This window comes from Pezoporus wallicus, unplaced genomic scaffold (genome assembly GCF_028554395.1).
Source record: "Pezoporus wallicus isolate ANWC-B61680 ecotype Strahan unplaced genomic scaffold, APGP_CSIRO_Pwel_v1 contig_12604, whole genome shotgun sequence".
NCBI classification, from domain to species: Eukaryota; Metazoa; Chordata; class Aves; order Psittaciformes; family Psittacidae; genus Pezoporus; species Pezoporus wallicus.
In genome coordinates, this window is record NW_026638783.1 from 318,877 (window position 1) to 345,880 (window position 27,004).

General features: G+C 59.4%; 1 protein-coding gene across 9 annotated transcripts in view; it reads right to left on the minus strand.

The window, feature by feature from the left end:
* MACF1 (microtubule actin crosslinking factor 1) overlaps positions 1-27,004 on the minus strand; it is a 134,706-nt gene that overhangs the window by 94,171 nt on the left and 13,531 nt on the right. For 7 of the 9 annotated variants that reach the window (XM_057412545.1, XM_057412551.1, XM_057412554.1 and 4 more), the window contains exons 2-5: positions 9,832-9,893; positions 8,133-8,222; positions 5,645-5,722; positions 4,170-4,262 (exon numbers count right to left, since the gene is read on the minus strand). In XM_057412545.1, coding sequence (XP_057268528.1) covers positions 4,170-4,262; positions 5,645-5,722; positions 8,133-8,222; positions 9,832-9,893 — 323 coding nt within the window. Of the gene's footprint in view, positions 1-4,169; positions 4,263-5,644; positions 5,723-8,132; positions 8,223-9,831; positions 9,894-11,620; positions 11,888-15,586; positions 15,726-27,004 lie in introns of those variants that run through there. The other 2 variants (XM_057412546.1, XM_057412548.1) reach the window with 2 other exon arrangements.

Sequence of the window (27,004 nt, forward strand, 5' to 3'; positions counted from 1 at the left end):
ACCCATCAGCTCTGCCCCACCTGAGCTCCCCAGTGCCCCTCAGGACACTCCTCACGCACCCAGCTGGGATAAATCCTCTATTTTCAACTATTCCCACAGCACTGGGGCTCTCCAACCTCTGAGCCCTTCCCCGAGGGCATCCTTGCAGGAAACCCTCCTAGAGACGTGCGTGCGTATGGAGGTGCAGGATGCAGCACCAGCTCCACCCTCCTTTCTTCACATGTCTGTGTCAGGACAAAGATTTAGGGAGGCACCAGCAAGAACTGAGAGTGGAAACTCACAGCACCGGGGCTCAGCCTCTTCCAAACCCTTCCAGCATCAGTCTTATGAACCAAGCAACCGGTGGCAGGATGCTGAAGGCCAGATGGTGACACCAGCCCAGCCTAGCACAGGTATCGGGGCCACAGCCCCTTTCCTCCCCTTCCAATCACATGCGTCTCCTGGGGCATACAGAGCTTGGCCAAACCCAAGAGCTCCTTCAGCCCACCCTGCCTCCCCTAAACAGAGACCTCCAAACAGCACCAATGGGCTCCAACACAGCACCATCCCCTCCTCTTCCTCTTTGAGATCAGGCAGAGCCCCTGCTCCTGGTAGCTTAGTGCAGGCAGCAGGATGGGGATACCCCAAACTCACACCCGACCCAGCAGCCCCGAGGGCACATGTGCCACTGGTGACACCAATACGGCACCGAGAACCTCCGTGACCCCTGGCAGCACGCAGGAGCTCCGGTGAGCGCAGCTCTCCGACCGGCTGTACTGGGAACACAGGATGGGATGGGTTGATCCCTGGGAAACGCTTCCCAGTGGAGATGCTCAGAAGGAAAAGGGCTCCGGGAGCTTTCTGCACCACCCATGCTCAGCACGAGGTTGCCCCTTGCCAAGACGACCGTCCCCAGGAGCCACCAGGATCCGGGCTCCACTGACCCGGCTCCCCCCACCCCGGTCCAAGAGGCGGGTGAGGGCACACGCAGGCACTGACCATTCCTCCGGCTGGCCCCGAGCTCCCCCTCCAAGCCTGGTCCCCTCCAAGCCTGTGGCCACCTTCAGAGGGAGGCGCCGCGGTCCCACCGGCTCCAGCGCGTGTGGCCGGGTCGCTGCCGTACCCCGAGGAGCTCCGGGCTGCGCACCCGCTGCGCCCGCTGAAGGAGGACGTGCTGCGGGATGCCGGCGGTCCATGCCCATCTCCTTCCCCAGCCTGAGACGATGGCAGCCCTGAGGTTCTCCCCGTGCTGGGGTTTTCTGCCTGATCCACCATGGGGGACGGCGTCGAGAGCTCTGAAAGGGTGCCCGGCTCTGCTGCGGAAGAGCAGGTCCACACAGTGCTGGAGCCAGGGTCCTTGCTGCCTCCTTTCCCCCAGGCATCCAGGGCGCTGCTGGTTCCCAGCTCCTTGCTTTTGGCTGGCTCCTCGGCACCGGTCGGGGACAGGAGCCCCCCGGGGTAGCCATTGGGGCGCAGGGGCAGCAGCACAGCCCGGCGGCTGCCTGCGCCGCTCCTCTGCAGCTCGACCAGGCGGCTCACCGCCCTCTCGCAGCCCTCCTCAGCCGGGTTGTCCAGCAAGCGGGCGATGACGGTGGTGCCTTCATCCCCGGCAGGGTCTGCGCCCGGCTGCTGCGGCTCCGGCACCAGCAGAACCTTCTGCACCTTGCCCTGGAACCGCTCCTTCACCTGCACCAGGAGCCCGGGGTGCAGCGCGGCTGCCTTGGGGTCCCCGCGGCCGGCGGGTTCCTCTCCTCCCTCCCGAGGCGCTGCCTTCGACTTCAGCACATCCTCATCCTCACGCACCTCCAGGGCTGGGGCTTCCTGCTGTGGGGCTGCCTCCGGCATCGTTCTTCTCTTCCCCCTCCGCCTCCGTTTGAAGCGGACCCTTTTTTTAGGAGACAGGGGTGCTTTTCCCACTGTTTTTTCCTTCGGCTCCTTAACGCAGCCCAGAGAATTCCCCATCTCCTCCTCCTCCTCCTCCTCCTCCCCGGCGCCGGCAGTACCGCAGCGGAGCGAGTCGCCGGCTCCCGAATCAATCCCGAACGGGGCTTCATGGGCTCCAACGGGGGCCGTGCTCCGTGCCGCGGGGTGCCCGTGCCCGGCGCTCCCTCCCGCCAGCCCCGCCGCCGCTCCAGACAGCCATCTTACAGCCTGCGCTGCCAGCACACACATTCAAAGCATCTCACTGCAGTTCAGAAATCACTTGACCTAAAAGCAGAGGGAGCGGGGATTGGCTGCAGCTCCTGTTCTCCAAACATGAGGTAATGGGAGCACGGCCCTCGCCGACACAAACAGGGAGCAGAGAGGGGAGGAGGGTGGGAACGGGGAGGATAAACCCCACAGAACGCGGGGAAGGTTGGTAAAGGTAGGATAAAGGAAGGGGTGGGAAAGAAACGGGGTGGGGGGAAGCAGGGAGGAGTCAGAGCGGCTCTGCACGCACACTACGGGGAATGCGCCGGCTCCACAGGGATGCTCCTGGCCAATTCGAGAGGTTTGCTCCTTAAACCTTAATGCTGAGAGCCCCGAGAGCTCTCATGGGGGCTCATGTGCCCACCCTCCTGCCGGGCTCGCCCAGCTCAGGGCGTGGAGCACAAGGCACCTCGGGGACCTGGCATCAGGGAGAAGCAGCCTGGGGTCCTAACCAGTGCCAATGACCCCATCCCAGTCCAACCCCTTCTGAGGGCAGGTTTTGATCATTCCAGCTCTCAGCAGCTCAGAGGGACCAGAGTAGGGCAACATGCACCACAAGCAGGGATGAGACAGAAAATGGGGAAAAGGGAGGCATAAAGATGGGGATATGGAACTCAGCCCCAGCAAGCAGGGCTGGGAGGGGAGAAAAACACTATGAGGAGCAACCCAGGAGACGACCATGGCAGCCAGGGACCCCAAGAGCTCCCAGGGCATGTGGGGCAGGCCCCACACCTTCACTGCTCCAGCTCCCTGCTCCACACTGACTCCAGCCCTTCCCAAACCTCTCCCAGCCGCCTGCCCCCAGGCAGTGGTACTGGGACACTGGAGATTAAGAGGTTCACAATGGAGCCACAACCCCAGAAACAATCCCATTAGCCCAGTGGGGAGAGGATGGGCAGGCTCATGGCACCAGCCCAGCTCCCCATGGGACCCCTTGTCACCCACCCTGTCCCCCACGGCAGGGTGGCATCATCCCCTCCCAGCTGGGCATGGAGGGCACCCAGGACCTCCTGATATCCCCTTGCTGGTCTCCTGCAGCAGAGGATGCACCAGGACTGGACCAACCCAAAGACGAGGACCACGGGCATGGGATGCCACCAGCCAGGGTCCCACCAGAGACAACAGCGACTGCTCAGCATCCAGATCCTGCTCGATCCTGGCTGCTTCCCAGGGCAAACCACCAGCCGAGTGCCTTGCCAGCAGCCTCACACCCAATTTATCCCCATGATCCCCCCAAAAGCACTGCTCACTCATTCCTCCAAGTAATAAAACCTTCCTTACGAGGTCCCAAAGCCAGCGCCAGCCTCATCTGGAAGATGCCAGCAGGGATGCAGCAGGGAGCTGGGACACAGCAGCGGGAACGGCCACATAGCTCACACGCTGCTGACAGCAGCAGTGCTCAGCGAGCCAACATGCCAGCACACTGGTGGCATTCGGGGCTGTGCCCTGAGGGCTTCAGAGCTACAGCTGGGTAATTTGAGGTATTAGAGACCTGAGACCCTGTTTTACAAGAGCATCTACAGCACACAATTGCTGGAGACGGTCCCGGCTGCGTTCCCCAGCAGGGCCAGAGAGCTTCTCCTATCCCTGTCCTGAACCACTGTCACGCGGCTGACATTTTCCATTCCAACAACCACACAAAGGGCTGGGAGCACCTCGGGATAACAGCCCCATGCGGGTGGGAGCTCAGCCCATTGGATCCCTCAAGGATCTGCTCTTCTCCTCCAGAGACATCAGCTGAGCAAACAGCTACCGCCAGCAACCGCAGTGCCAACGGGAGGCCACCACACACAGCCCATCATTAATGATCCCATTACAGAAACAATGGGAAAAGGGTGTTGCTGTTCTCCAGCACCAGTCTCCATGATCCTGCGATGGGTGCGGATCCTCCAGACCAATCCATGCAGCAGCATTGCCACAGAACACACGGACAGAGGGATGCCAGCGCCATCCCAGTCCATCCACCCCGCACCCTTCAGCAAGAAGCTCTGATGACCTACCTGGAAGTGGAGGATGATGGTCCATATGAGCCCCAGCGTGAGCTTGGGGTTGCCATCCGTAATGTCATCGTTGCGAATGTTCACCAGTTTCACCTGAAAGAGAAACATCAGGGTCAAAGCTCACCCACAGGAAGGAGGGGGACATGGCCTTGACCCCATGGGCCACCCCAAGCACCTCAAGTGGGGACACGCAAGACCCCAGCGCTTCCTGAAGCAGCAGCGAGGCCACCCCATGCCCTGTCTCAGGAAGGATTTTTCACATCTCCAGCTCTCTCCATCTGGAATTGCTTTCCCAGCACTTAATGGCTTTATTTTAGCTCACACAGGGAAGTGCTTCATCCCCAAAGCCCTGAGCACTGGTGCATAATTGAACAGGCACAGAGCACGGGTAGAAGAGGATGGCTGAGCTTTAACAACTCATTCCCGGGTTCAAAACCACCCTGCTTGGGCTGGTTTTCAACTTTAAGGAAGCAGAAACACCAGCACTGAGGGTCCTCCCCCAGCACCCACCAAGAGCCCCATCCAGGCAGATTCCAGCCCCACAGTCCCAGAGCTGCCTGGCCACTGTTCCTGCTCCCCCTGCAGCCGCTATCCCAGGAGCTGCCACGTGCTTTGGGCTCTTTTTCCCTGGTGGGCTCCCCATGGAGGGTCCCCGCTCCCCAGCAGGGCTCCACGCTCAGTCTCCAGCAGGAGCACGTGGGAAAAGACATCCTGCTTCAAAGGAAAAGCTGTTTCATCCAAGTAGAGAAACAAGCTCCCGAGAGCCCCCAGCAAAATGTCTCTATCAAGGGGCTGGGGAGGAGGAGCAGGGGGCTGGAAGCAGCTCACCCTCCCTGGAGTGGGGGCACAGTCACGTTTATTCAGTGCCCCCAGGCCAGCAGAGAACCCTGCTTCAGCAGGAACTGCTCGGATTTATCATCACCTCGGCATATCTGGGGAGCATCTCGGTGGGGAGACCTGACCCAACAGGCAGAACGGGACACACGGCCCCGGGGGTTCCACCTACAGAGCCAACAAGTCTGGGGATGCATCCCAGTGCTCCAGGCGGATCCCGCCCAGGGGTGCGGAGGAGGCACTGCAGGGCCAGCACCTCCCAAAAGCCTGCCCTCTGAAAGCCAAAGGGGGATGCTGTCTGTCCGTGGGATGTGCCACAGCCGCCCATCCCCGGTGCTGGGATCTGAGGCTTTCTGGGGAACAGAAGTGCCTGTCTGTGACATTTGCAATCCCCTTCCCACAAGTGGAGTCTGGTTCCTCATTTTCATACTGGTTTTTGTGCTGCGTGGGTGGTTCTGAGAGCGAACACCTACAGGGGAATGTCCCCTGAGAGCCACCCTCAACCAGCACTGGCACCACGGGGATGGGCACACCCTGGCACAGGCTGATGCTGCTTCTCAACACCATTCCCGAGTCCCAGCCGGGAGAACAACCACAAATCACCCAGCTCTGCCTCTGGATGAGCCCAGCTCAGCCCTTACCTGTCGCTGCTTCAGGAAATCCAGGGCAATCTGCACGTTCTGCAGGCGATGGAAACGCATCCGCCCCTTCTCACGCGGCTGCAAGAGAGGCAGCAGGTTCAGGGGGGGTCTTGGAGCCGGGCTGGCAGCTCCCCACATGCACAACCACCCCCCGTGCCCAGCGTGCTGCTGTGACCCCGTGCACTGCACACATCCTGCTCTATCCTCTCGCTCTGGAGGCAAATAGAGGCGTTGCTACTCATGATCCTGCTGCAAGGTGGGGCATGGAGGTGGGAAGACCCCAAGATCTTGACCTCCTCCAAGACCCCGAGGGCTGGCATCCAGGCTCCGAGCTGTGTGCTCAGCCAGCAGCAGGCAGGACCGGTGCAGCCTCCAAGATCCCAAGGCAGGATCCCACCTATCCCAAAGTCAGACACACTGGGAAGAGGGCTCAGCAAAGAGAGATGTGCATGAGCGGGTGCAGGGTCTGAGCCATCCAGATGGAAGCAGAGGCAGGTCTGCTCCGCAGCAGGACATGGGGACACAGGCAGGTCCCCACTGATGGCAAAGAAGCCATGACCTCAGCCTCAGCCCCTGCAGACCCAGCTCAGCTTTTCCCACATGTGGGCTCCAGGCCCCATTTCCAAACCCTTCGGGAATGCCCTGGGCTGCGCTCATCGCTGCTGCTGCAGGCAGGGGACTCTCCAAGGTACCAGGAGGCTGAGCCGTGGCCAGGGGAAGGGTATGTGATATGGGATGCTGGATCTGCTTTGATACAGCAGGAAGAGAATGGATGCACAAATCCTGATCCCAGCCTCAATGAGGTATCACCAGGATGCTCTGAACTGCTGGGACACCCCAATTCCTATGAGCCCCCTTCCTTCCCCAGCCTGAAGGGGAAAGGCTGCCCCTGCAAGGGGAACATCTCCAGGGCTGCAGGGACTGGAGCCTGGTGGGAAGATGCTACAGCCCCCCCAGCTCCTCCCGCACTGCTCCAGGTGGAGGTGACACCATGCACAAGGGAGTCATCACCCAGAGCAAAGGGGGCTGGAAAACACCCCTTGTACCCTGAGTAAGGCTTTGGGGTCTGCCCCCTCATGGGGACCCTCAGCTGTGCTCGCTCCTACCTCCACTCACATGCATGGGGTTGCTGGTTGTGCCTCGCACCCTACAGTGGCACCAGCCACAACCCCCCCCACCCCTTCCAAGAAGGTGCCTGTGCCCTGTCCATGCAGTGCGAGGTGAGCAGCCACCACTGCAGCCCCGTGGGGGGGACACATGCTGTCACCCCGGGTGGGTGCCGTGCCCTGACCGCAGGCTGACACCGCAGGGCGCGCACGGATAATCCAGTTCAGGTGAGCAGAGCCCAGGAAGGAGGAGAGCAGAACCGGGAGCCGGGGCTCCTGCAGCTTCCCTCCTGCTTCCCTCGCTCAGGGTGCCCACCCTGGGTGGCTTTTATCCAGACCCGAGGAGAAGGGAAGCTGGGAGCCTCTGGGCTGCACTGGACTATCCGCCGGCACTCCAGTGCCTGCCCGGGATACAGACTCAACCTACTTCTTCATCATCATCATCTTCCTCCTCCCGCTCCTCGCTGCTCGCACGGCACCAGGCCGGCGCTCTCACCAGGCGAAGGCTCCGCTGAGCTGGCGGCTCTATTTGCTATGGAGGACGGGAGGGACGGCGGCGAGGCGACGGGAGGGGGACACGACAGGGAGACACAATGGAAACCAAAAGGCAACACCCAGGTGAGAGGGAAAACAAAAGAGTGGGGATGAAGGCGGCTGGAGCACTCCCTGGGCTCCAGCACAGAAATTTCCCCTTGGATTTGAAAGCCGGAGGGAAGAGAAGGAAGCTGTCTGGATCACAAGTAGCTTGATCCAAATTTTCAACCCCCACAAAAACCTGATTTGGCATCTTGTGGAGGGTAACAGAGGGAGCGGGGAGATCTTTACCCACATCCTATTTTAGGGGAAAGCTAAAATAATTCCTGCTGCGCTACCCTGTTGCAGGCACTGGGATCTTCCCAGAGCTGAGTGAATGTGTCAGTCTGAGGAGGAGGAGGAGGAAGGAGGGGGACTCTACGATGCTCATGACGCAGGATGAGGTTTGCACGCCACAGATGCAGCTCAGGCAGGAGCTGAGCATGGGGCAGGAGCATCAAACGTGAGCTAAAGCACTGGGCAAACTCTCACAGGAAGAGTTTGAGTCAAAGCCATCAGTATCTGCTATTTTAAATGCAGATGAAGGTTTGAAGCCTCCACAAAAAGAGGGCTCTACCCAGGGCACTGCAAACCAGGGGCTCTGAGGGGATCCAAGACCAGCCTGGGGAACACGGGTCTGAGTGGAAACAACAAAAATGATAACTAATACAATAAAAGGAACAAGGACAGACATTTGAAAACAAAACTATGGCGTAAGAAATGACAGGAATGAAGGGAGTGGGGGAAGGATGGAGGGGACCTATGGGGAAGGGTGGCAGCAGCATCGCTGCCCGGCCCTGGGCACTTACCAGCTTGACCCCTGACAGCACCTCCAGGAGGGAGATGAGGTTGTGGCCATCTCGTAGGTCTTCGTAGAGGTCATTGATGTGCTTGCGCACCTGCGGGAGGAACAACCATCACTTTGCACGGTGATTCCAGAATGATGGCTAAGGACAGAGGTCTCCTGGCTCCCAAATAACCTGCTGCAACTTATACACATGGAATCAGGCTGTTAAACCACCCATATTCCAGGCAATAGAATTATAAGAGTCATAGAATAGTCTGGGTTGGAAAGGATCTTAAGATCATCCAGTTCCAACCCCCTGCCATGGGCAGGGACACCTCACACTAAACCATGGCACCCAGGGCTCTGTCCAACCTGGCTTTGAACACTGCCAGGGATGGAGCATTCATAACACTGCACACAGAGCTCTGCAGTCCTGAAGCGTTGGTTTAAGTGTTCAGGCTGCCTTGGAGTAACTCCCAAAGCACGGCACCCAGCTCCATCTGAGAGCAGAGGAGGCTTCTGCGAGCTGTGAGAGCAGCCTCTGGAACTGCTCTTCCCAGACACCCAGACCTTGTCCTGGGGTTTTACTCACCTGGGAATCACAGCCTGGTCTGGGTTGGAAGGGACCTTAAAGCTTACCCAGCTCCAACCCCTGCCACGGGCAGGGACCCCTTCCACTGGAGCAGCTTGCTCCAAGCCCCTGTGTCCAACCTGGCCTTGAACACTGCCAGGGATGGGGCAGCCACAGCTTCTCTGGGCACCCTGTGCCAGCGCCTCAGCACCCTCACAGGGAAGAGCTTCTGCCTAAGAGCTCATCTCAGTCTCCCCTCGGGCAGGTTAAAGCCATTCCCCTTGGCCTGTCCCTGCATCCCTTGTCCCAAGCCCCTCTCCAGCTTTCCTGCAGCCCCTTCAGGCACTGGAGCTGCTCTCAGGTCTCCCCTTCAGGAGCCTTCTCTTCTCCAGGCTGCCCCAGCCCAGCTCTCTCAGCCTGGCTCCAGAGCAGAGCTGCTCCAGCCCTCGCAGCAGCTCCGTGACCTCCTCTGGATGTGCTCGAGCAGATCCACATCCTTACATTGGAGGCCCAGAGCTGGGCGCATCCCTTGATGTGTTCCCACAACAAGTAAGTAGCCAAAAGCTTGATGCTGAGCTCAGCAGAGCTGGCAGGAAAACACACAGTGACACCCAACGCCCAGACAACTCCTTCTCCTTGGTCCCTCTTTTTCTTTTTGGAAAATGGAGAATTAATTACCAGACACCTGGCATTAGCCAAGAAAAGCATTAGGCACCTCACAGTGCAACGTTAATCCTGCTTAGCTACCTATAACAGCAAGCATCTCCCTTTGCAGCCCATTTCCACACAGGAGCATCCTTCAAAAGACAATGCAGCCCCTTTGCCCGGCAATGGGGCCCTGGGATCTCCTCTTTCACCCTGATGATGCACAAGCCTCGTGTTAAAGCAAGGACCGGGTACTCAGGAGGCACATGCACTAGCAAGGGCTGTGTGGTGATGTTACAGTGCCCTCCAAAGGCACCAGCACATTCCCACTGCAACCAGCTCTGCTCTGCGCGCAGACACGGGTGTGAACACTCAAATCCATGCACAAAGTCCTCGACAAAACACAACTTCCTTAAGAAAAAGGCATTCAGCAGCCAGTGCTGAGCCAGAGCAGACACACAGATGGTCACTGAACCGGCCTTATAATAAACTCCATGTCCCTTACCTTCATCAAGTGTTTATTGACCCATTTAGTGAAGGTTTTCTTCTGGACTCTGTCCCGTTCATCTGTCAAAAGAAGACAAAAGGGAGCTCTTGGTCAGTGTTTCTCATGCAGAAACTCAAATGACACTGAAATGAGGGGAAGAGAAAGAGGAATCGCTGCCGGTGCCAGGGTGGATCCAGTGCCCATGCAGGGTATACAGAGGCTGCTTGTTCATGGGTTAGTGCAGAACAGGCAGCTCTGGGAACACCTCGCTCCACACCAGGAGCATCCACACAGCTACAACCAGACAGAGTGATGGGTTTGGGGGACAGAATAGTGTTATTTGAACAAAAGCAGCATGGATGATTGGGACGGGTACAGCTGCAGCTGGCAGCGGCATCCAAAACCCCTGAATGGGTCCTCCCTGTGCCTCCACATCCCTCCTGGACCAGCACAGGGAGGGAATTGGGGTTTTCCCAGGCCCCCTCTTCCGGAGGGTGACCCCCTCCCCTGCCCGCTCCTGGAAGGCTTTAGTGCACGAGATAAACCCCAGATGTCCCATACCCAGCCCCAGCCGGTGCCATTAGCAGCTTATTGTGTCGCTGTATTTTCGGTTCATTGGATTGTCAGGACTTAATGTGTATTTCTGTCCCACGGCTCAGCCCAGGGCATCCTGGGAGCAGGGGTGACAATGGGGGTCCCATGTCTGGGGGTCCCACCCCCACAGAGCAGCCGGGGGGGGTTGCCAGCCCCATGGGGGGACAGGATGGGACACTGATGGCAATGCCAAGTGGCAATGTGGGGTACGGGAGCTTTGCTTTGCCGGGTTTTGGTGCAAAAACATAATACAATGGACATGTTATCAAAGGAGAGGACACGAGGTGGGGTCACAGGGCTGGAGGGTCCCATGGGGCGCATGAGGAGGGCTCAGGGTAACCCCAGCAGCCAGCCCTGTGCCAAAGGGGATCACCTGGTTTTAACAGCATCACCTCGGAGGGGAAGGTGCCTCAGTGCTGACCCCCAGACATGACCCAAGCTCCCGAGTACCACCCTGTGCAGCCAGGAGGTCCCCTGGATACAGTGGTGAAGGACAAGCCCCACAGCCCCAAGACATCCCCTTGCCATCAGTCTGCCCGGCAGCAGCTGCCTTTGCTTTCATTTGAAGCCAAAATATCAAGGAAAGTGAGAAAATCAACACGCTGGACCCAGGCTCCGCAGACATACAGTGTGTCCTGCCCGGAGGCCCCATGTCCCCCTTCCTGGGATAGGCAGTCACTGGGGGGGGGGGTGTCCCTTCTCTATCTGAGCCCATGTCCCCCTTCCTGGGACAGGGAGTCAGTGGCGGGGGGGTCCCTTCTCTATCTGAGCAGCCACAGCCCCAGGGAAAACCTCCCCACATCTCAATGCACGCAGCATCTACCACCACATCTCCTCCCCATCCACCCCACGGCTTCCCCATCCCAAAGCGCTGCAGCGGAACACGCGGCACACCACCGGCACATCACATCCCGAATCCCGCTCCATCCCCAAGCGCCCAAATCCATCCAGTGGCTGAGCTCTGGTTCCCCACCCCACCGGGCTCTGGTCTTGGGACCACGCGGCCAAGCCACGGAGCTGCCGCCTGGCACCGCCTGCCATAGGAAGCTGCGTCACCCCCATGTGTTTTTAAGGTCCCTTCCTTCACCCAACCCCTCCAGGGTCCCTTCCTAACCCTGGTGTTAATTCAGGGTGGGTAAAGCTGGAGCCGTGCCCTGCTGCAATGGTTGGGGGCTTCCTTCGGGTCAGGAAGGGGACGGCGGTGGGTACTGACCGATGCAGCACATCCGGCACACGAGGCAGGCGCTCAGCCGCCGCTGCTCCCTGGGGAGATGCCTCCTCTCCATCACCCAAGCCTGGGATGGGGAGCGCAGGGTCCTGGCAAAGCAACCTCCGGGCTCCTGGGGAAGGGTCTTTGGTGGCACCACCGGCTCACCGACCTTGGGTGTCTTCTCGGCCGCAGCTCCTCCCACCGCGCCACTTCCTACCCCCGGCACGGGCACCAGCCCTTCCTCCTGCAGGGCATCGCCCCAAACCCCATCATCACCTCAACGGCTGCTTCCCCTGTTCCTTGTGCTTCTCCCGGTGCTCCCAGCCTGCCCAGTGCCTCACCACCGCGATCCCAACGGCCGGCAAAGCCTCTCGCAAAGCTCCCAGCGAGGAATGGGCAGAGCTGCTGCCCCACCAGCAGGCTCCTGGCTTGTTTTCCCTCGCCTTGTTTTCCAGTTAATTGCAGCAGGGACGGGCAGGACAATGCCAGGCTGTTCTCTCCGCTCTCGCCTGCCTGCCTGCGGATCCTTCCCAAATCATTCCCCGGGTCCAAAGCAGAGCCGGGACTCGGCCGCAGCCCCGCTCGGCACGCGGGGAGATAACGGGGGCCTCCTTATCACCACCTCTCTTCCTCTTCTTCTAAATATAATCCCCCTGCAGACCTTCTGCCGGCAGGAACCCGGCCAGGAGGGTGACAGGAGCCGGGCTGCTGCTGGGGAAAGGCAGGAGCACGTCCCGGAGCACCACATGGATAACACGGGGATGGAGGCACATCACCCGAGTCCCACTTGGGAAGTCTGCAGCAAGTCTCTGGTGCTGGATCCGGAGGTGCCCTCAGGCCAGCAGCTCCTCAGTGTGCTCCCTCGTCCCATCTCCTGCAGAAATAGGGGGGTTTTCCTCCCTTTTGTGCCCTGTCTCACCACTTTGGGTGGTTCCTGGGCTCTGACCAGATTACACCTCCCCACCCTGAGCTAATAATAATGCCCAGTTACTGCTTACTAACGATATTAAGGCATTGCAGGCTTATCTCTCCCTGGCTAATCTTTGCCAGAGTCACCCTGATGAGCAACTCATTGCAACCCCCCCCCATGCTTGTCCTCTCCCCTGTCTAGCAGAGCCTCACCCCAGCCACCAAGAACCACCAGCCACAGACAGCGAGCAGAGGTGGAACCTGCACCTCTCTGCAGACAAGCCAGCAGTGCCATACAACCACCCCACGGCTTCCAGCACAGCCGATGCTATTGGGGCTGTAAGGATGTTCCAGATGTGAAGCACTTTCTCATGTTGCTGCTTTCTTGAGACAGGTCAGACTCACAGAGACAAAAACCAGGATGAGCCAAGCAACAACCAAGCCTGGGACATCCCCATCCCTGCCCAGGCAGAGCCCAGCCCTGGACAGCCACGGAGTGCTCCGAGATCTGCTCCATGGTGCCTGCACCTCTGCAGGACCACACATGCAGCTTCATTCCCTCCTCCCCCATTTGTATATCAGGGCACAGTCCACTGCATCCCCAGGAATGGGGATCCCAAAGGCACCGGGGCACTGTCTGCTCTCCATCCCTGTAGAGGGGCCGGAAGCAGCAAGGACCAAGGAGCAGAGGCAGAAGGTGGGGTTTGAGGTTTTCCCACTGGCAGTCCCTCAAGTGAACCCAACTAGCAAGGAGGGGAGGGGAAAACCATCCTGCCCCATTGCTGGTCTCCAGCACCCCAAAACCAGGGGCATCAGCTGGAAGAAAGACCCACAGACCTAGGCACTTCCACCATCATTGGGATGGCTCCCATCGGCGCTGGGTGCCAGGGACCCTCCCACACCACCACAGCACCCTGCACAGACAGTTCCCTGCCCCATTTGCCTGCAGCAGCCTCTGTCCTGGCAGCCTGCCTGTCCCCAGCAGCTCCCAACACGCCCGGCCGGGAGCTGCTGCTCCCCAAGGATCTCTCCTCCATCATCCTTGGCCTCACTCACTGCCAGATTCCATCACTGGTCACCTCCTCCTGCCTCAGGCTGCTGCTGCAAGAGCCTGGTCCCAGTTCAAATCCTAATCCTAGCCAAGCACTCCCCAACCCACCAGAGCCCAGGGCTGGGACCAGGCTCTCCAGGGCTCCTTCGGGATGGTCCTTCACCATTCCTGGCAGTAAGCCGGGGGCTTTCAGCGTCCCCCCCCAGCTCCTTCATCCTGCTGGAATAGAGCCTGGAAGCATCTCCCAAGCTTTCAACTCCTGTTCATTAATTCCTGCTAAAGTTGAGGGAATACAGGAGGTGTCGACTGCCTGAGATGAGCTCTTAGGCACAAGTTCTGCCCTGTGAGGGTGCTGAGGCGCTGGCACAGGGTGCCCAGAGAAGCTGTGGCTGCCTCATCCCTGGCAGTGTTCAAGGCCAGGTTGGACACAGGGGCTTGGAGCAAGCTGCTCCAGTGGAAGGGGTCCCTGCCCATGGCAGGGGCTGGAGCTGGAGGAGCTTTAAGGTCCCTTCCAACCCAGACCAGGTTGTGATTCCATGACCTCCCCAAGCCCATGCTCAGTGAGAAACCCATCGCTTTCACTTTGAACTCCTTCCAGGTAAAGAATGGGAATGTGCCTTCTTTTTCTTAACGTGGTGCTTTTAAGATGGGGGATATGCAAAGAACCTGCCTGGCTGAGAAGCACGAGGTATTTCAAATATGCTGGCTGCCAACTTGCTGCTGACATAATCCACCATGACAACAGAGCCAAGACCGGGCAGGATTTACAGAGCCTTTCAAAACAGGGAGAGGAAACGGTGCCTGATTCAGCCTGGAAGAATGCACAGGAGATACCTGCAGTGGAAAACTTTCCAACAGCCAAGTATTGTGATGAGGAAGACACCTGAGAAGTGGTGATGATGCAAAGGAGCCCCAGGCAGATGCTGGGCAGAGGTGGGAGAGCATCACAGGGCAACAGGACCTGCTGTGAGATGACCCTCAGCTTCCAGGATGCTGCGCCTGTGGGGTGGGTGTTACCTGAGCCTTTCCGGGAAGGAGTGATGAAGGAAAACCGATACGGAATATACCGGCTGCTTGCAACACTTCCACTGGGAGTTCTTCCAAAGAGACTTTGGAGTGGACAGGGGATGGTGGATGAAGAGGAGAAGCTGCAGCCAGGCTGGGTTTAATGGGTGAGCGGGTGCACTTCTGCACAGCAGCACGGTTGTGCAACTTGGTCTCCCAAGCAGTTTTGAAAGAGAAAGGAAGAATATCCCAAAAGCGATATTTAGGGGAAAGCCCCTGCGCGCTACCCGGGCTCCGCGGCCTCGCTCCTTTGCATGGGAAAAGTGGAAAAAAAGGGGGAATTGGTCACGGATGCAGGGAAAAGGCCCCATGCGGAGGCACAGGCGAGAACGAGCACTGCTGGAAAAACAGAGGGAGGAATGAAAACAAACTAATCCCAGGAGAAAGGGGTCGGGACAGAGAAGAAGCTGCCGAGCGCTCATCCGGGGCCCGGCGCTGTCGCACATCCCTGGAACGAATGCTCGTCCTCCCCGGGCAGCGGTCATGTGCGAGCCCTATTTTGGGAAACTGAGGCAGGGTGAGCCCCAGCTGCTCAGCGAGCCCGTGCCAGCGCCGGGAGCAGCTCTGGGGCCACATCCTGCCCGTGCTGGTGGCTAAGGGCGATGGCGAGGGGCAGGAGATGGGAGGCACAACACCAGCCACGTGTCGAGGGCTTGCGCCGAGACAAAAAGCAGCTTCATCCCCAGTGAGACAACCCCATCCCAGCGGGACAACCCCCATCCCAGCCTCTCCCACCCCAACGTGGGCCGGGAACGGGTGGCGAGACCAAATTTAGGCACCGAAACCTCTGCCCCCCCCGGCACGGGGACCCCACCACCACATCCTCCTCCCTCCCAGCCACGTCCATCCCTGCCCGTGCCGCTGCCACAGCTTAGGGAGAGGGAGAACAAGCCGTGCTCCTTGCGGGATTGCCGCCGGCCATCTTACACGGGGGCTGCCCCTACCTTCTCTGCTCCGGCTCCTCCAGTACAGGACGCCGGCGATGCCCAGGACGTGGCTCAGGATAAAGGCGGCGGGCGGCAGATAGGAGCTCTCCGAAAGAGGCATCGTCTCCTATTCCCGTCCCGCTATCCCAAGCCCTGCTCCCAACTTCTTCCTCCCAAGGAGGGCCGGCATCGCCGGGAGGGTGAGGGGACGGGGAGGGTGAACCGCTGCCTGCAGACGCTTCCGAAACTTCCTGCCTGTTTCTGCCTCCAGCTGGCTGCAGCCCCGGCGCTGGCAGGGCTTGGGGACAGCCAGCGTCACCGGGACGGGAACAGGGAGATTTGGGAGCTCAGGGAGAAGGGAGGGGGGGGGGGGTAAAGGGAGAAAGCGTCAGGCCGGCTCCAACATCGTTCCTTGGTGTTCACGCGGCCAAACTTTGTCCGTCCCCCCCCCTCCTCTCTGGGGGGAGAGACGTCATCTCCTCACTTTCCATTCCCAGCCCCGCTGGAAGGCGGCTGCGGCTCTGGCAAGGGTGGGATGGGTGGGAGCAGCTGCCGTGCGGCATCACCGCGGCACCCCGCTCCTCACGGGGGCTCGGGAGAGGCACGAACCCCAGCGGGTGAGGGTGGGCAGCCTGGTGATGCCAACACACCGAGAGCAGCCGCGATGGAGGGGACAGCGGCTGGGAGCCGTGGGCACCCTCTGCCCATCTGCCTGCAGGAAACCACTGCCCCACAAGTGAAGGCAACACAATTTGGGCTCATGAGAGCTGGGAACCCCAAAAGCGTTTCCCTCCCCTCCCTGGATGCCCGTGTATTAATTGCCAGCTCACCTACACGGGGAAATACCCATAAGATGCTCTACACAGAAGGCAAATGCTCATCTGCATCCTAGCCCTTCCCGCAGCCGGGCGCCGCGCCCACGGCGAGACCAGGCAGCGCAACCCCGGTTACAGACAGTGCCGGGCCGGGCCTTGCTCTCAGTTTCACTTCTGTTCAGAACCGTTTCCGGCAGCGAAGGTGCAGAAACAGTTCAGGGAAACCGAGAGCAGCGAGTCCTGCAATGGCCGCAGCGTCCCCCGGCCCCTTTGCCATTGAACCACGAGCAGAGCGGGGGAAGAGGCTCCTCATGAAGGCCGTTTTGTCTTCAGAGCCCATCACGTCACCCGCCAGCTCCTGGGAGAAGAAACCTACTCTGAGGTAGAAAGTTGTGCAGAATTAAACACTCATTCGTGGCCTTTACCTTCCCAGAGGGGCTCAGACAAGAGGGGGTTGCTCTGGGGCAGCAAGGGGAAAACTGTTCAGCTGAGAAACCTCAGCCTGGTTCAGGCTTTCCTGATGGGGAGAAGCAGGAGACCAGGCTCCAGTGCCCCCAGTGCTCCACAGTGTGGGATGGTGAAACCCTCCAGGGTGTCACCCAGACACAAGCAGAGATTTCTATTGCATTTAACCCCCCTGAGCAGCTCCCCAAACCCAACACCACAGCCTGGTCAGGCCCAACGAGAAAACCACATCAAGCAAAACTCAATAGCCCCAACCACTGCATCGCTCCATGAGGGACCTGCACCCCCTGCCACCTCCAGACATCACCCATGGGATGGGTGATGGAAAACACAGCGAGTAACCCCAGGGCTCGGCGCTGTTGCAATGTGTTTTCCACAGCCTCATCCCTGCTCGGATGAAAAATATCCCGGCACAGCTTTCATCTAAAGCAATCTGCTTTGTGTTAAGGCAGAGGAAGTGCTGCAGGAGGCATGAGGCCACCATAAATGGGCCCGTGGGCCACCATCAGCGGGGCAAATAGCACCTTGCAAGGCAGACGCCTGCTGCTGCCGGTGATGGGCTGGGATGTGCCAGCAGAAAAGGCTTTTGAAAGCAGGAGCTGCTTTTCCCCATCCCCAGCTGGACAAGCCTTTGGGCAAAAGAAACTCTTTGAATGGATATAACCATATATATTTTTATCTCTATGTAAACATATACAAAATAATGAATATTTATATGTGTATATACATACAAAATAATGAATATTATATATATATATATAAATACATCCCTCCTCTGTGCCAGGACACCAGTGGTCCCCCACTTCATCCCACTCACTTTAACTTCCACACTCCCCTCACCAGCACAAGCCTCCTGCCACAGCAGGAAGCTGATAACAGCCACAAACAGGATGTGGCAGACTCGGGGTGCAGGGAGCTTTTGGGGCTCTGGGGACCCCCAAGCCCCGGATGCAGCCACCAGCCCCCCCCACACACACGCACACACGAACAGCTCATTTCAGTCCTTTCAAGGTGACTGTTTCAGCTCCAACAGTCACCTCACCCTGGAAACGGGTGGGGAAGGGCCATGGATCTCCTGCCTGTGCACGAATTTGGGGCGCACAGAGGCTGAGCCCCTTTATGGGGGGATCCCCACCTTGTAGTGCTTCATCTGCTTCACCAAGTGCTTTCTGCAGCCCCAAACATCACCCAAAGTGGGGTTATCACCTCCATCAGCACCCCTGTTTCCCCTCCAGTGCCCTGCCTGGGTTTGAGGGTACCCATGGGATGGGATGGGGGACACGGGTTGCTCCGTCTCCCCACTCGCTCTAGCCATTCCTAACACCCGGAGCTGAGTCACCCCTGGCTCCGGCCAAGCATTCCGGGGCCAGGGCCGGTCCTGGTCCCTCCCCACCATGTGCCTCCTGGTGAGTAATGCTCAGGCGACACAGCCCCGGCTCCGGCATCTCCTTATATGACTGGAGAAGCTGCCGGGCACGGCACACGCTTCCCGACACCGGGTGGGTGATGCCACCGGGATGCTCCTCAGTCCCCTGGGTGTCTGCATCCCGGCAGGTCCCCCATGAGCTCCAACGGGGACACATGTCCCACCAGGGAGGTGGCAGCCAGGTGGCACTGTGGAAGCACCAGAGTGTCACTGCATGGCACTGCTGCCCTACCTGCGAGAAGCATCTCCCCAGCGCTCTGCCTGCACCCTCCTGTGCCCAAGGGGGTGCTTGCCAGGGCCCCTCACAGTCCCCCCCTCATCAATTACCACCGGATGAGGAAGAAGTGGCTGTGAGCACACCAAGGGACTCTGTGGGGTGCTACAAAGGGGGGTCTCTGTCCCAAATGGGGAGTGGGACCACCCACACTGGGCAGGGAAAACCCTGCTCCCCACAGCGGGGTAAAGAGCCCATTCAGCAGTGGTGCTGAGCACACACAAACTCATAACCCCAGCACAGGAGCCAGGTTTCCTGCTGTGCTTCCTCTGCAGTGCTTTCATCTTTCTGCTGTTTTTTCCTCCTTTCTGCAGGAAGGTTTTGAGGGCAAATCCCAGTTGCTGTGAATTGCAAAGGAAGGGGCGGATCAGGGTTTTGGATCAGGGATGCTCAGGTCAATCACAGACACACATCACCCACCACTGTCCCAGGGCTCCCTATGGAGCCCAATTTGGCTCTGGCCTTGACAGAGACTGCATGGGGGGCACCGTGTGCCAGCAAAGCCACTGCACCCCAACCTCAAGCTGGGGAACTGAGCACATGCCCCGCACCAGCACTCAACCGGGATCAACCATCCTGGACCACAGCTCTCCCCCCTGCAAAACCCAGAGGTTGGCTAAATCCACAAAGGATCACAGAGTGGTTTGGGTTGGAAAGGACCTTAAGAGCACCCAATTCCAACCCCTGCCATGGGCAGGGACACCTCGCACTAAACCATGTCGCCCAAGGCTCTGTCCAACCTGGCCTTGAACTCTGCAGGGATGGAGCATTCACAGCTTCCCTGAGCAACCCATTGCAGTGCCTCAGCACCCTCACAGGGGAGAACTTCTTATCTCTGGCCTGAACTTCCCCTGTTTTAGTTTAAACCCATCATTGCCCCCTCCTTGCAAACGCTGCTGCGGGTGGGCAGAGACAGAGCTCAGCAACACCACCTCCAGCTGCCGAGCGCATCCGTATGTGCCCGCGCACCCCGTCCTGCCGGCAAGCACGGGCAGAGCTACCGGGGCGCGGAGGCTTCGCTCCACCCTGCCCGCGGCGCCAGCAGCCATGGGAAAGGGAAGCAAGAACAAAGGTGACATTTCTTGTGATCTGGGCTATTAAACACAGAGGAGGAACGAGGCAGGTCGCGGCTCCCGGCACTGCCCAGCGCATCCCTGCGGGACGAGCTCCTCTGCTCCGGCACGAACCTCTCCCTTGTGCTCTGAATCACCCTCCCCGTGCGTGTGCGGGCAGAGCCGCCGATCCCTCCTCGCCATGCGGAGGGCTCTGCCGTCGGGCCCTGCCCAAGCGCCTCCAGCTCCTGGCAGAGCGGGCGCATTCCCTACGGGAAACTTTTCCTTCTGGCTTTCATCAGCGGGTGCTGTGCGGGCCCCTCGGCATCACCTCCCAGCTCCAGGGCTGCAAAAGGGCTGGAAAAATAGGGACTGTTTTGTCCCGACGTGCCTCGTGGTCCTGGAAAAAACAACCTCCTGGACAGCGGTGCTCGTGCAAACAGGGGTTTAGGTAGGGCACAAGGGTCTGAGGCTCCGAGTGCCCCATCATCACCCCCATGTTTGCACAGGGAACTGGGGGGGTTCACCCACAGTGACCAGGGCAGCTTTGTTCAGCCCAGGGCTGACCACCTCGGAGCAGAGTCCGCACTAAAAGGGCAGCACAAGTGAATGTTTAACTGCAGATCTCTCAGCACAGGAGCTGCTGAAGGTCAGCTGGACACAGCAAACAAGGGCAGAGGGACAAGGGGCGCAGGGGAAGCTTGGACCCATCCCATCAGTGGTAAAGCCTGGACTCCAAGGAACCAGGGGAAGGAAGTGCTGGTGATAAGGGTGGAGATGTTCCCCTTTCCAGCAGACGTCTGGGCACCAAAATAACAACTACAGCTTAAAAAGGAGACTTCCTTCCCACAGAGCACCAACAGAGCTGTTGTGGGGCGTCAGGGGGTCCCTGGGATGACCTTGCTGCTGGTAGGTGGAGGGTGGAGGTGGATGGCTGGAGGTAAGGCTGGAAGCAAACACCATTCCTGCCAGGTTTCACTGTGCAAAGCAAACAGCTGAGCTGGAGCCACCTGCTCCCAGCTTAATGCTGAGCCTGCTGCTGGGGAATGATTAACTCCTGCTCCCGGGCAGGAGGAGTGGAAAACCCCCAGCAGTTATGGGATCTATGGGAATGCGACATCCCAACTGGGGCTGTCCAATGGGACTGACTGAAACGGGATGGATGGAGCCAACAGGAGGACCCAGACCCTAAAGAATCTCTAAAATAACCAAAAAGAAGCCCATTTTCCTTCCCGGACAGCAGGGAGCCTTGCCTGGTCCCTCACAAGACTCCTGTCCTTGGTGGGGCTCCCTTTCTGGTGCCCAGATATAGAACCTTTCCCAGGGGTGTCCATAGCCATCAGCACTCCCAGCCCCACTGCCCCAGCATGGACAGGGTGCCCACCCCTCCATGAGCCCCCAACAGTGACCCAATCCCCCACACACCCCATGGATCAGGAGATCCTCAAACCCATCACCAGCCCCGGCAACACCATCCGCATTCAGACCCTCTCTAGCACTTCCCAGGGTTTTGAACCCTCCCTTTTGGCCTCAAAGCAGGGGTGAGTGCATCAGGCTGGAGAGGAAGCCAGGGTGATCTCACCACTTCTCCCCAGTGTTACAAACCTCCTGGATAACTGCAAGGCCATTTGGTTTATGCTGAAGCAGCATTTCAGGCATTATTTCATCCCTTCCTACTTCTCAGAAGCCTGCCCTGGTTTGTCACCCCCCGAGGACGCTGGCAGGGAGCCCACTGCGCTGGCTCACTGCATGAAACTCGTGGCCATGCAACCCGGGCTCCGGGAAAGCACCAAACCCCAGTGAGCCAGCGCTGACCCGGTGGCATCATCCTGCAGGGGACAGGGACAGGCAGCACCTGGGTACCAGGGCACAGATCAAAGCTGCACGTCAGGAGGCAGATGGCCAAGAGGGCCCTAAACCCCTAATGGGTTTAAACTGAAACAGGGGAAGTTCAGGTTGGAGATAAGGAAGGAGTTCTTCCCTGTGAGGGTGCTGAGGCGCTGGCACAGGGTGCCCAGAGAAGCTGTGGCTGCCCCATCCCTGGCAGCGTTCAAGGCCAGGTTGGACACAGGGGCTTGGAGCAAGCTGCTCCAGTGGAAGGTGCCCATGCCTGTGGCAGGGGTTGGAGCTGGAGGAGCTTTATGGTTCCTTCCAACCCAAACCATTCCATGACTCTACCATTCTAAGAGGAGAGGGCAGCTCTTGGTGCACATGGTGAGAGGAAAGACGTGCAGCCGGTGCTGGAGGTGAGGAGGACGGAGATGCACGATCAACAAAGGTCTCCCAGCAGGAAGCACTCCAGCTTTTTGGGATTGAACAACATTATCCCGGGTCTGGGCACAGAGGAAGGCGCGCTCGCACCCCCACGTGCGAGAGGACGCACACGTCTGCTCGCTTTCCCAAGGGCCTGTGCTGACACGGCAACGTGGCATCTTTCCCAGGCTGGAGGAGGAGGAGGAAGGCGATGGCATCTCCAGGTCCCTCCCTGCCCCTCCGGCCACCGGGACAACGCCGCACACCTCCACATCCCGCCGTCTCCATGGCTGGGTAAACACCTTCTCCGTGATTCCCAGCACGCCCTGATGGCAGCACGAGGGAGAAACCCGGGCAGAAACCACACCAAAACCCACCAAAAGCCCACCGTGAGGTCTAGGGAAGCCCCAGCAGCAGAGCCCTGAGCACTGGCCGCATCCTGCGCCCGCTCCCACCCCCTTCACAGGAGCAAATGCCCCAAATCCTGGGAAAATAGGCCCAAAGGAGGCCCCCAAGCCTCTTGGAAGCGCCAGATCCCACTGGGGTGCGGAGCTACACCCCAGCAGAGCTGAGCCCCACGGTGGTGGCATCACCATCGGCCGCTCACAGCCAAGCTTTGCACTTCCCACAGCAGCAGCGTAGGGAGCAGGAAAGCTGGGGAGGGGGGTGGAGGGATCATGGGCATCAAACCTCCTTTTCTAGCAGCTAACAAAAGGCCCGGTGTCTCGGCAAAGAGGCTTGTTATTCCAACGCCAACCAAAGGCTGCTTGGCAGCGGGAGCACTAGGAAAACGTTAGGCTAGTGGGAACTGGCCGGGCTTTGTTCGGGGCGCGCTTGGGAGTCGTGTTTGCACAGGCTCCACACAGCAGTGTCGGGGCCGGATCCCCCCCAACCAGGAATGATCCCCAGGAACACCCCCAGCTCCCTGCAGAAGAGCTGCTGGTAGGAAGCTCTCGACCCCCTTTTGCTCTCTTTAGCTGCCTTGGTGTGCTCCACGAAGCAGTGCAGAGTTCAACCATGGTGAAAACACGAGGGCGTCTCATGGACCTGCAGTCCCGCAGCCTGCTCAGGACAGGAGATGTGCAAAGAAACGGAGGTGAAAGAGAAGGAAGGAGTCAATTCCCTTGTTTCCCTCTGCAAATGGAGGGCAGGCAGCAACCTTGAGCCCTGATCTCATTAGATGTCCCAAACTAAGCAGTGTGAAACCTGATTAGTGCCGAGCGGGAGGCGGGCGAAGCGTAGGTAGTTTGTTCCATTGAAGCAAAGATGGGGAGTCCTGGTCCCCCCAAGGATGGCAGTGCTGAAGAGCAGGACCCCCAGAGCACCCTGTGCCTGCCCAGGGTCTGGATGCGGCCCTGGTCTTTCCACACTCACTTGCCCGGAGGGTGAACGCTCACAGGGATCATGCCAGGGCTTTACCCGTGCCTGTGCCATGCTCTGACCTGATGCTTCACCCTGGCTCTGCCCCCAGCTCCTGGCCGGGCTGGTGTGCAGCAGCAAGGAGGAATTTGGGATTAAAACCAACCAACCAAAGAGGGGAAGGCAGGAGCCAAACACCTCTGTTCCCTGGAGACCCACAGAGAAACTTAATCCCCATCAAAACACAAATGAAATAAGTCAGTTGCTAACATCGCTCTGCTTGCTTCATTCAAGCGCCAGCGCAGCACCAGACCTGCTGGATCCCACCAGCCTGGCCCAAGCCCATCAGATGCTCTTAGGAGGGGTGAGATGGACTCTTCCGGAGCAAAAACCATCCTCTGGCACTGCAGAGATGGGAATATTCATGGTGGGACCAGGGAGCCATGAGTACCCCTGGGGGACAACCCATAGGGTGGCTGTGCCAGAGGAGAAGCATCCACTCCGGTCCCCAGGAGCAACCGGCTGCATCCTCCTCCCCAGGCATGGGCAGACGGTGCTGGAGGAACCACAACGCACCACGGCCTCCACCCGCGGTGGCCAGGGCAGATGGAGGCCCTGGGTCTCTTATCACACCCGGCCACCTTGGGCGGCCCTGGCCTGGGCTGCTCCTGGGGGAAACCATCACATGATGGGAGGAAAGCAAACGGCGACGGCAGGGCACGGGGACGAGCTGTGGCATCGCTCCAGTGTCAGCGCCATGGAACGCACCGGGGCTGGATGCTGCTCCGATCCCACGCATCCCTCCGGCAGCAGGGCCAGCACGTTACATCTAAACCCATGTCTTTGAGCAGCGGGAACTCGGCACACGCGTGATGCTGCGGGAACAAGCACAGAGCCACTCGCGGCTGCGTGGCCACAGGGAAAATCTGAGCCCTGTTCCCCTGGGGAAAGCAGACGGCAGCAACAAGGTCAGATGAAGGCAGGAGATTAACCGGCACGGGAGAAGGCCGAGAAGACGCCGGATTTCAGGCGGCTGCCAAGAAAACAACAACTCCTCAGAAAGCGAAACTGGGGCCGTGCCGCCGGGAAAATGAACCCGGCGATGAATGTGTAATCAAATGGGTTTCCTGAGCCGAGCCCAAGGCTCGTGTCACTGCGGGGCTGCGACAGCCTCTGCCCTGGGAAACCGGAGCTGGAGACCGAGTGGAACAGTCACTGACCCCAAACCCACCGGGGCAGCAGCCGCTGGGGCAGGGTCCATCCCAGAGCAGCATCCTCTGTCCCCAGGGATCTGGCAGGGCCTCCCGGCCCCCATCCCGACCACAGCACCAGGATGCGCTCCAGGCCCTTCTCCCAGACCCAGCGGGGTGACATGGATGGATGCTGGCACCGCGCCGGGGGTCAGGGGCCTGGACTTGCACACAGGGGCATTTACATATGAAACGCTCCCAGCTCCAATATCCGCTGCTGCCTCCACCTCCCTGGGGAGATGAATAGAGATGAGGGGGAGAGAGGGGGGCAGAAGAAAACCTTTCCAGCAATAAACCCTTCCTCTCCTGCAGCTTTGTCCAGCCCTGCAGCCCTGTGCAGTGCCACAGCACGCTTAGCTTATGGTGACAGCAAGACGGCACAGCACAGCATCTCCATGCCAGCGGGAATGGCAGAGCAAAGCACAGCCAGGTGGAAGGCGCACAGGGAAGCGGCCCAGCAGTGCAAAAGGGGTGGCAGAGCCCCATCTGCATCCCCTGAGCATCCTCTGCCTATGACACCATTTCCTCCATCTCCCTGCCCCACTTTCTGAATTAAAGCCACAAAGGGCTGCGGTGAACACAGCTGGTGGCAGCCAGCAAGGTGGCATCACTCAGGCTACAGGCAGAAAACAGGCCAAAACCTGCACATTTGGCTTTGTGGGGACTCGCCACCCATGTTTTCCCATTGCCATTCCAGGCTCGCGGACCACGGGAGGCAGCGCAGGCAGCTCTGGGCAGCACCTGGAAGGGGGAATGCTGCCAGATCAGCTCTTGCAGCCAGTCACCTTGTAAACGCCATTAATAATGTCATCTGGGCTCCTCACACCTCGTTCTCGCAGGCAGAAGGGGAACGTGCCAGGCTGCAGCTGGAAGCGGGGGCATATGAGCATCCTGAAACACAGAGCAGGGGCGCAGGCACCCAACCCCATCCCTGCTCCGGCTGTCACGGGGCTGCAGACAGGGCGACGAGCGCGGCTATGGGATGGAGCACAGCACGCAGCAACTCGGAGCTCCTTTCACATTGATTCCCAGTGCCAGCTGCAGCGAGGCTCAGGAAAAATTTATGATGGACACGGCGGCAGCATTAGGAAAGTGAATTATGTTACTGCCGGACGCGATAAGTCAGGGCAGCTGTCAGCCACAGAGCCATGGATTAACCCTTCACGGCAGGGTGGGGAGCCTGCCAGCGGGTGACAACTCCCTTGGCTCCCTGCTAAGTTCAACACTGAATGGATCCACCTTTGTTAGGCAGCGGGATCAGCTGGTAAAGCTCAGCCACGGGCTGGTAAAGCCCGGCTGTGCCAAGGCAGGGCTGCAGAAGTGTTGTTAGGTGATCGGCGATGGCATCCAGCTGCCTCCTGCATCCCTCTCCGCTGTCCTTCTAGGAGGTGAGCTCCCATCCTGCAGCAGGACAAGGAGTGGAGTCCCAAAGCAAAAAGCTCCTTTGATAGGAGGGAGAGGGGAAAACAGATGAAGAAAGGAGGGGAACGGAAGGGAAGCATTCCCTCCCGCTGCGGCCCCGCATCCCGGGCGCGCTGCCGGCTGCAGGACAACAGCCACCGGCCTGCAGCCACCTGCCAGCGCGATCGAGTGTCGCAGCCACTCTCGAGGGACAGGGCAGAGCCTCGGGAAGGAGCTTTGGAAAGAAAAAGGAGGAAAACAGGCACCAAACTGCACCCGGATACCAGCAAAGCGCACCCATGGCAGCGGGACCCAGCCGGGTGGGAGCACCCTCAACCAGAACCAGAGGAGCCCCCTGCCCATGGAGAGAGCATCCGGCTCCGCTCCCTTCAGCGGGATTTTGAGCTCAGTTCCCTTCCCAGTTGTTCCTCCCCTGCCTCCCTGTGCTAGTGATGGGGCTGGGCCAGCCGCTGCCCCAGCGCTTTGTGCCCTGACACACCGCTCCGCATCCAAGTACAAGACAAAAGAGGGAAGTGAAGCGGAGCCATGGAAAGCATCACCCCTCCCTCCCGCCTGCCTCCATTGGAAGCTGCCGACTCCTCAACATCCCAGGAGTGCTCCATCCGTGACCCATGGCAGATGGTCGGACTCTGCCCGAGCCCTCGGAGGAGCGGCTCAGCTTCCCCCCGTGCTGCACAGGGTGAGAAATACCTTTCAGGGCACCAAGTCCATCCAGGAACTTCTTGTACTTCTCCGGGTTCATTTTCCAGCTCATCCCAACCCCGCTCCTCAGCTGGGCAGCATCAGGGCACCCACCAGCCCTTCGCCCACCCCACAGCACGGCCCTTGCCTTCCCTTATTTGATGAAGCCCACTAAAACCTCCCATGGCCGAGGCCACCCCCCTTTTTGCAAATGAGCCCAGCACTAACGGCAAATGCCCCTGCACCATCAGGCCTGCCGGCAGCCCTCACCCCACCCCTCCACGCTGGAGGATTCAGGGATTGTATGTCCTGGAGATATTTCCAGCAAGGGAATTGGGAGGGGATGGAGGGGGAAAAAAAGCCCCAACAGGCTTTAAGACTGGTTGGGAGAAGATAGGAAGAAGAGAGTCAATGAGCAGAGCACAGGGTCCTGCTGGGA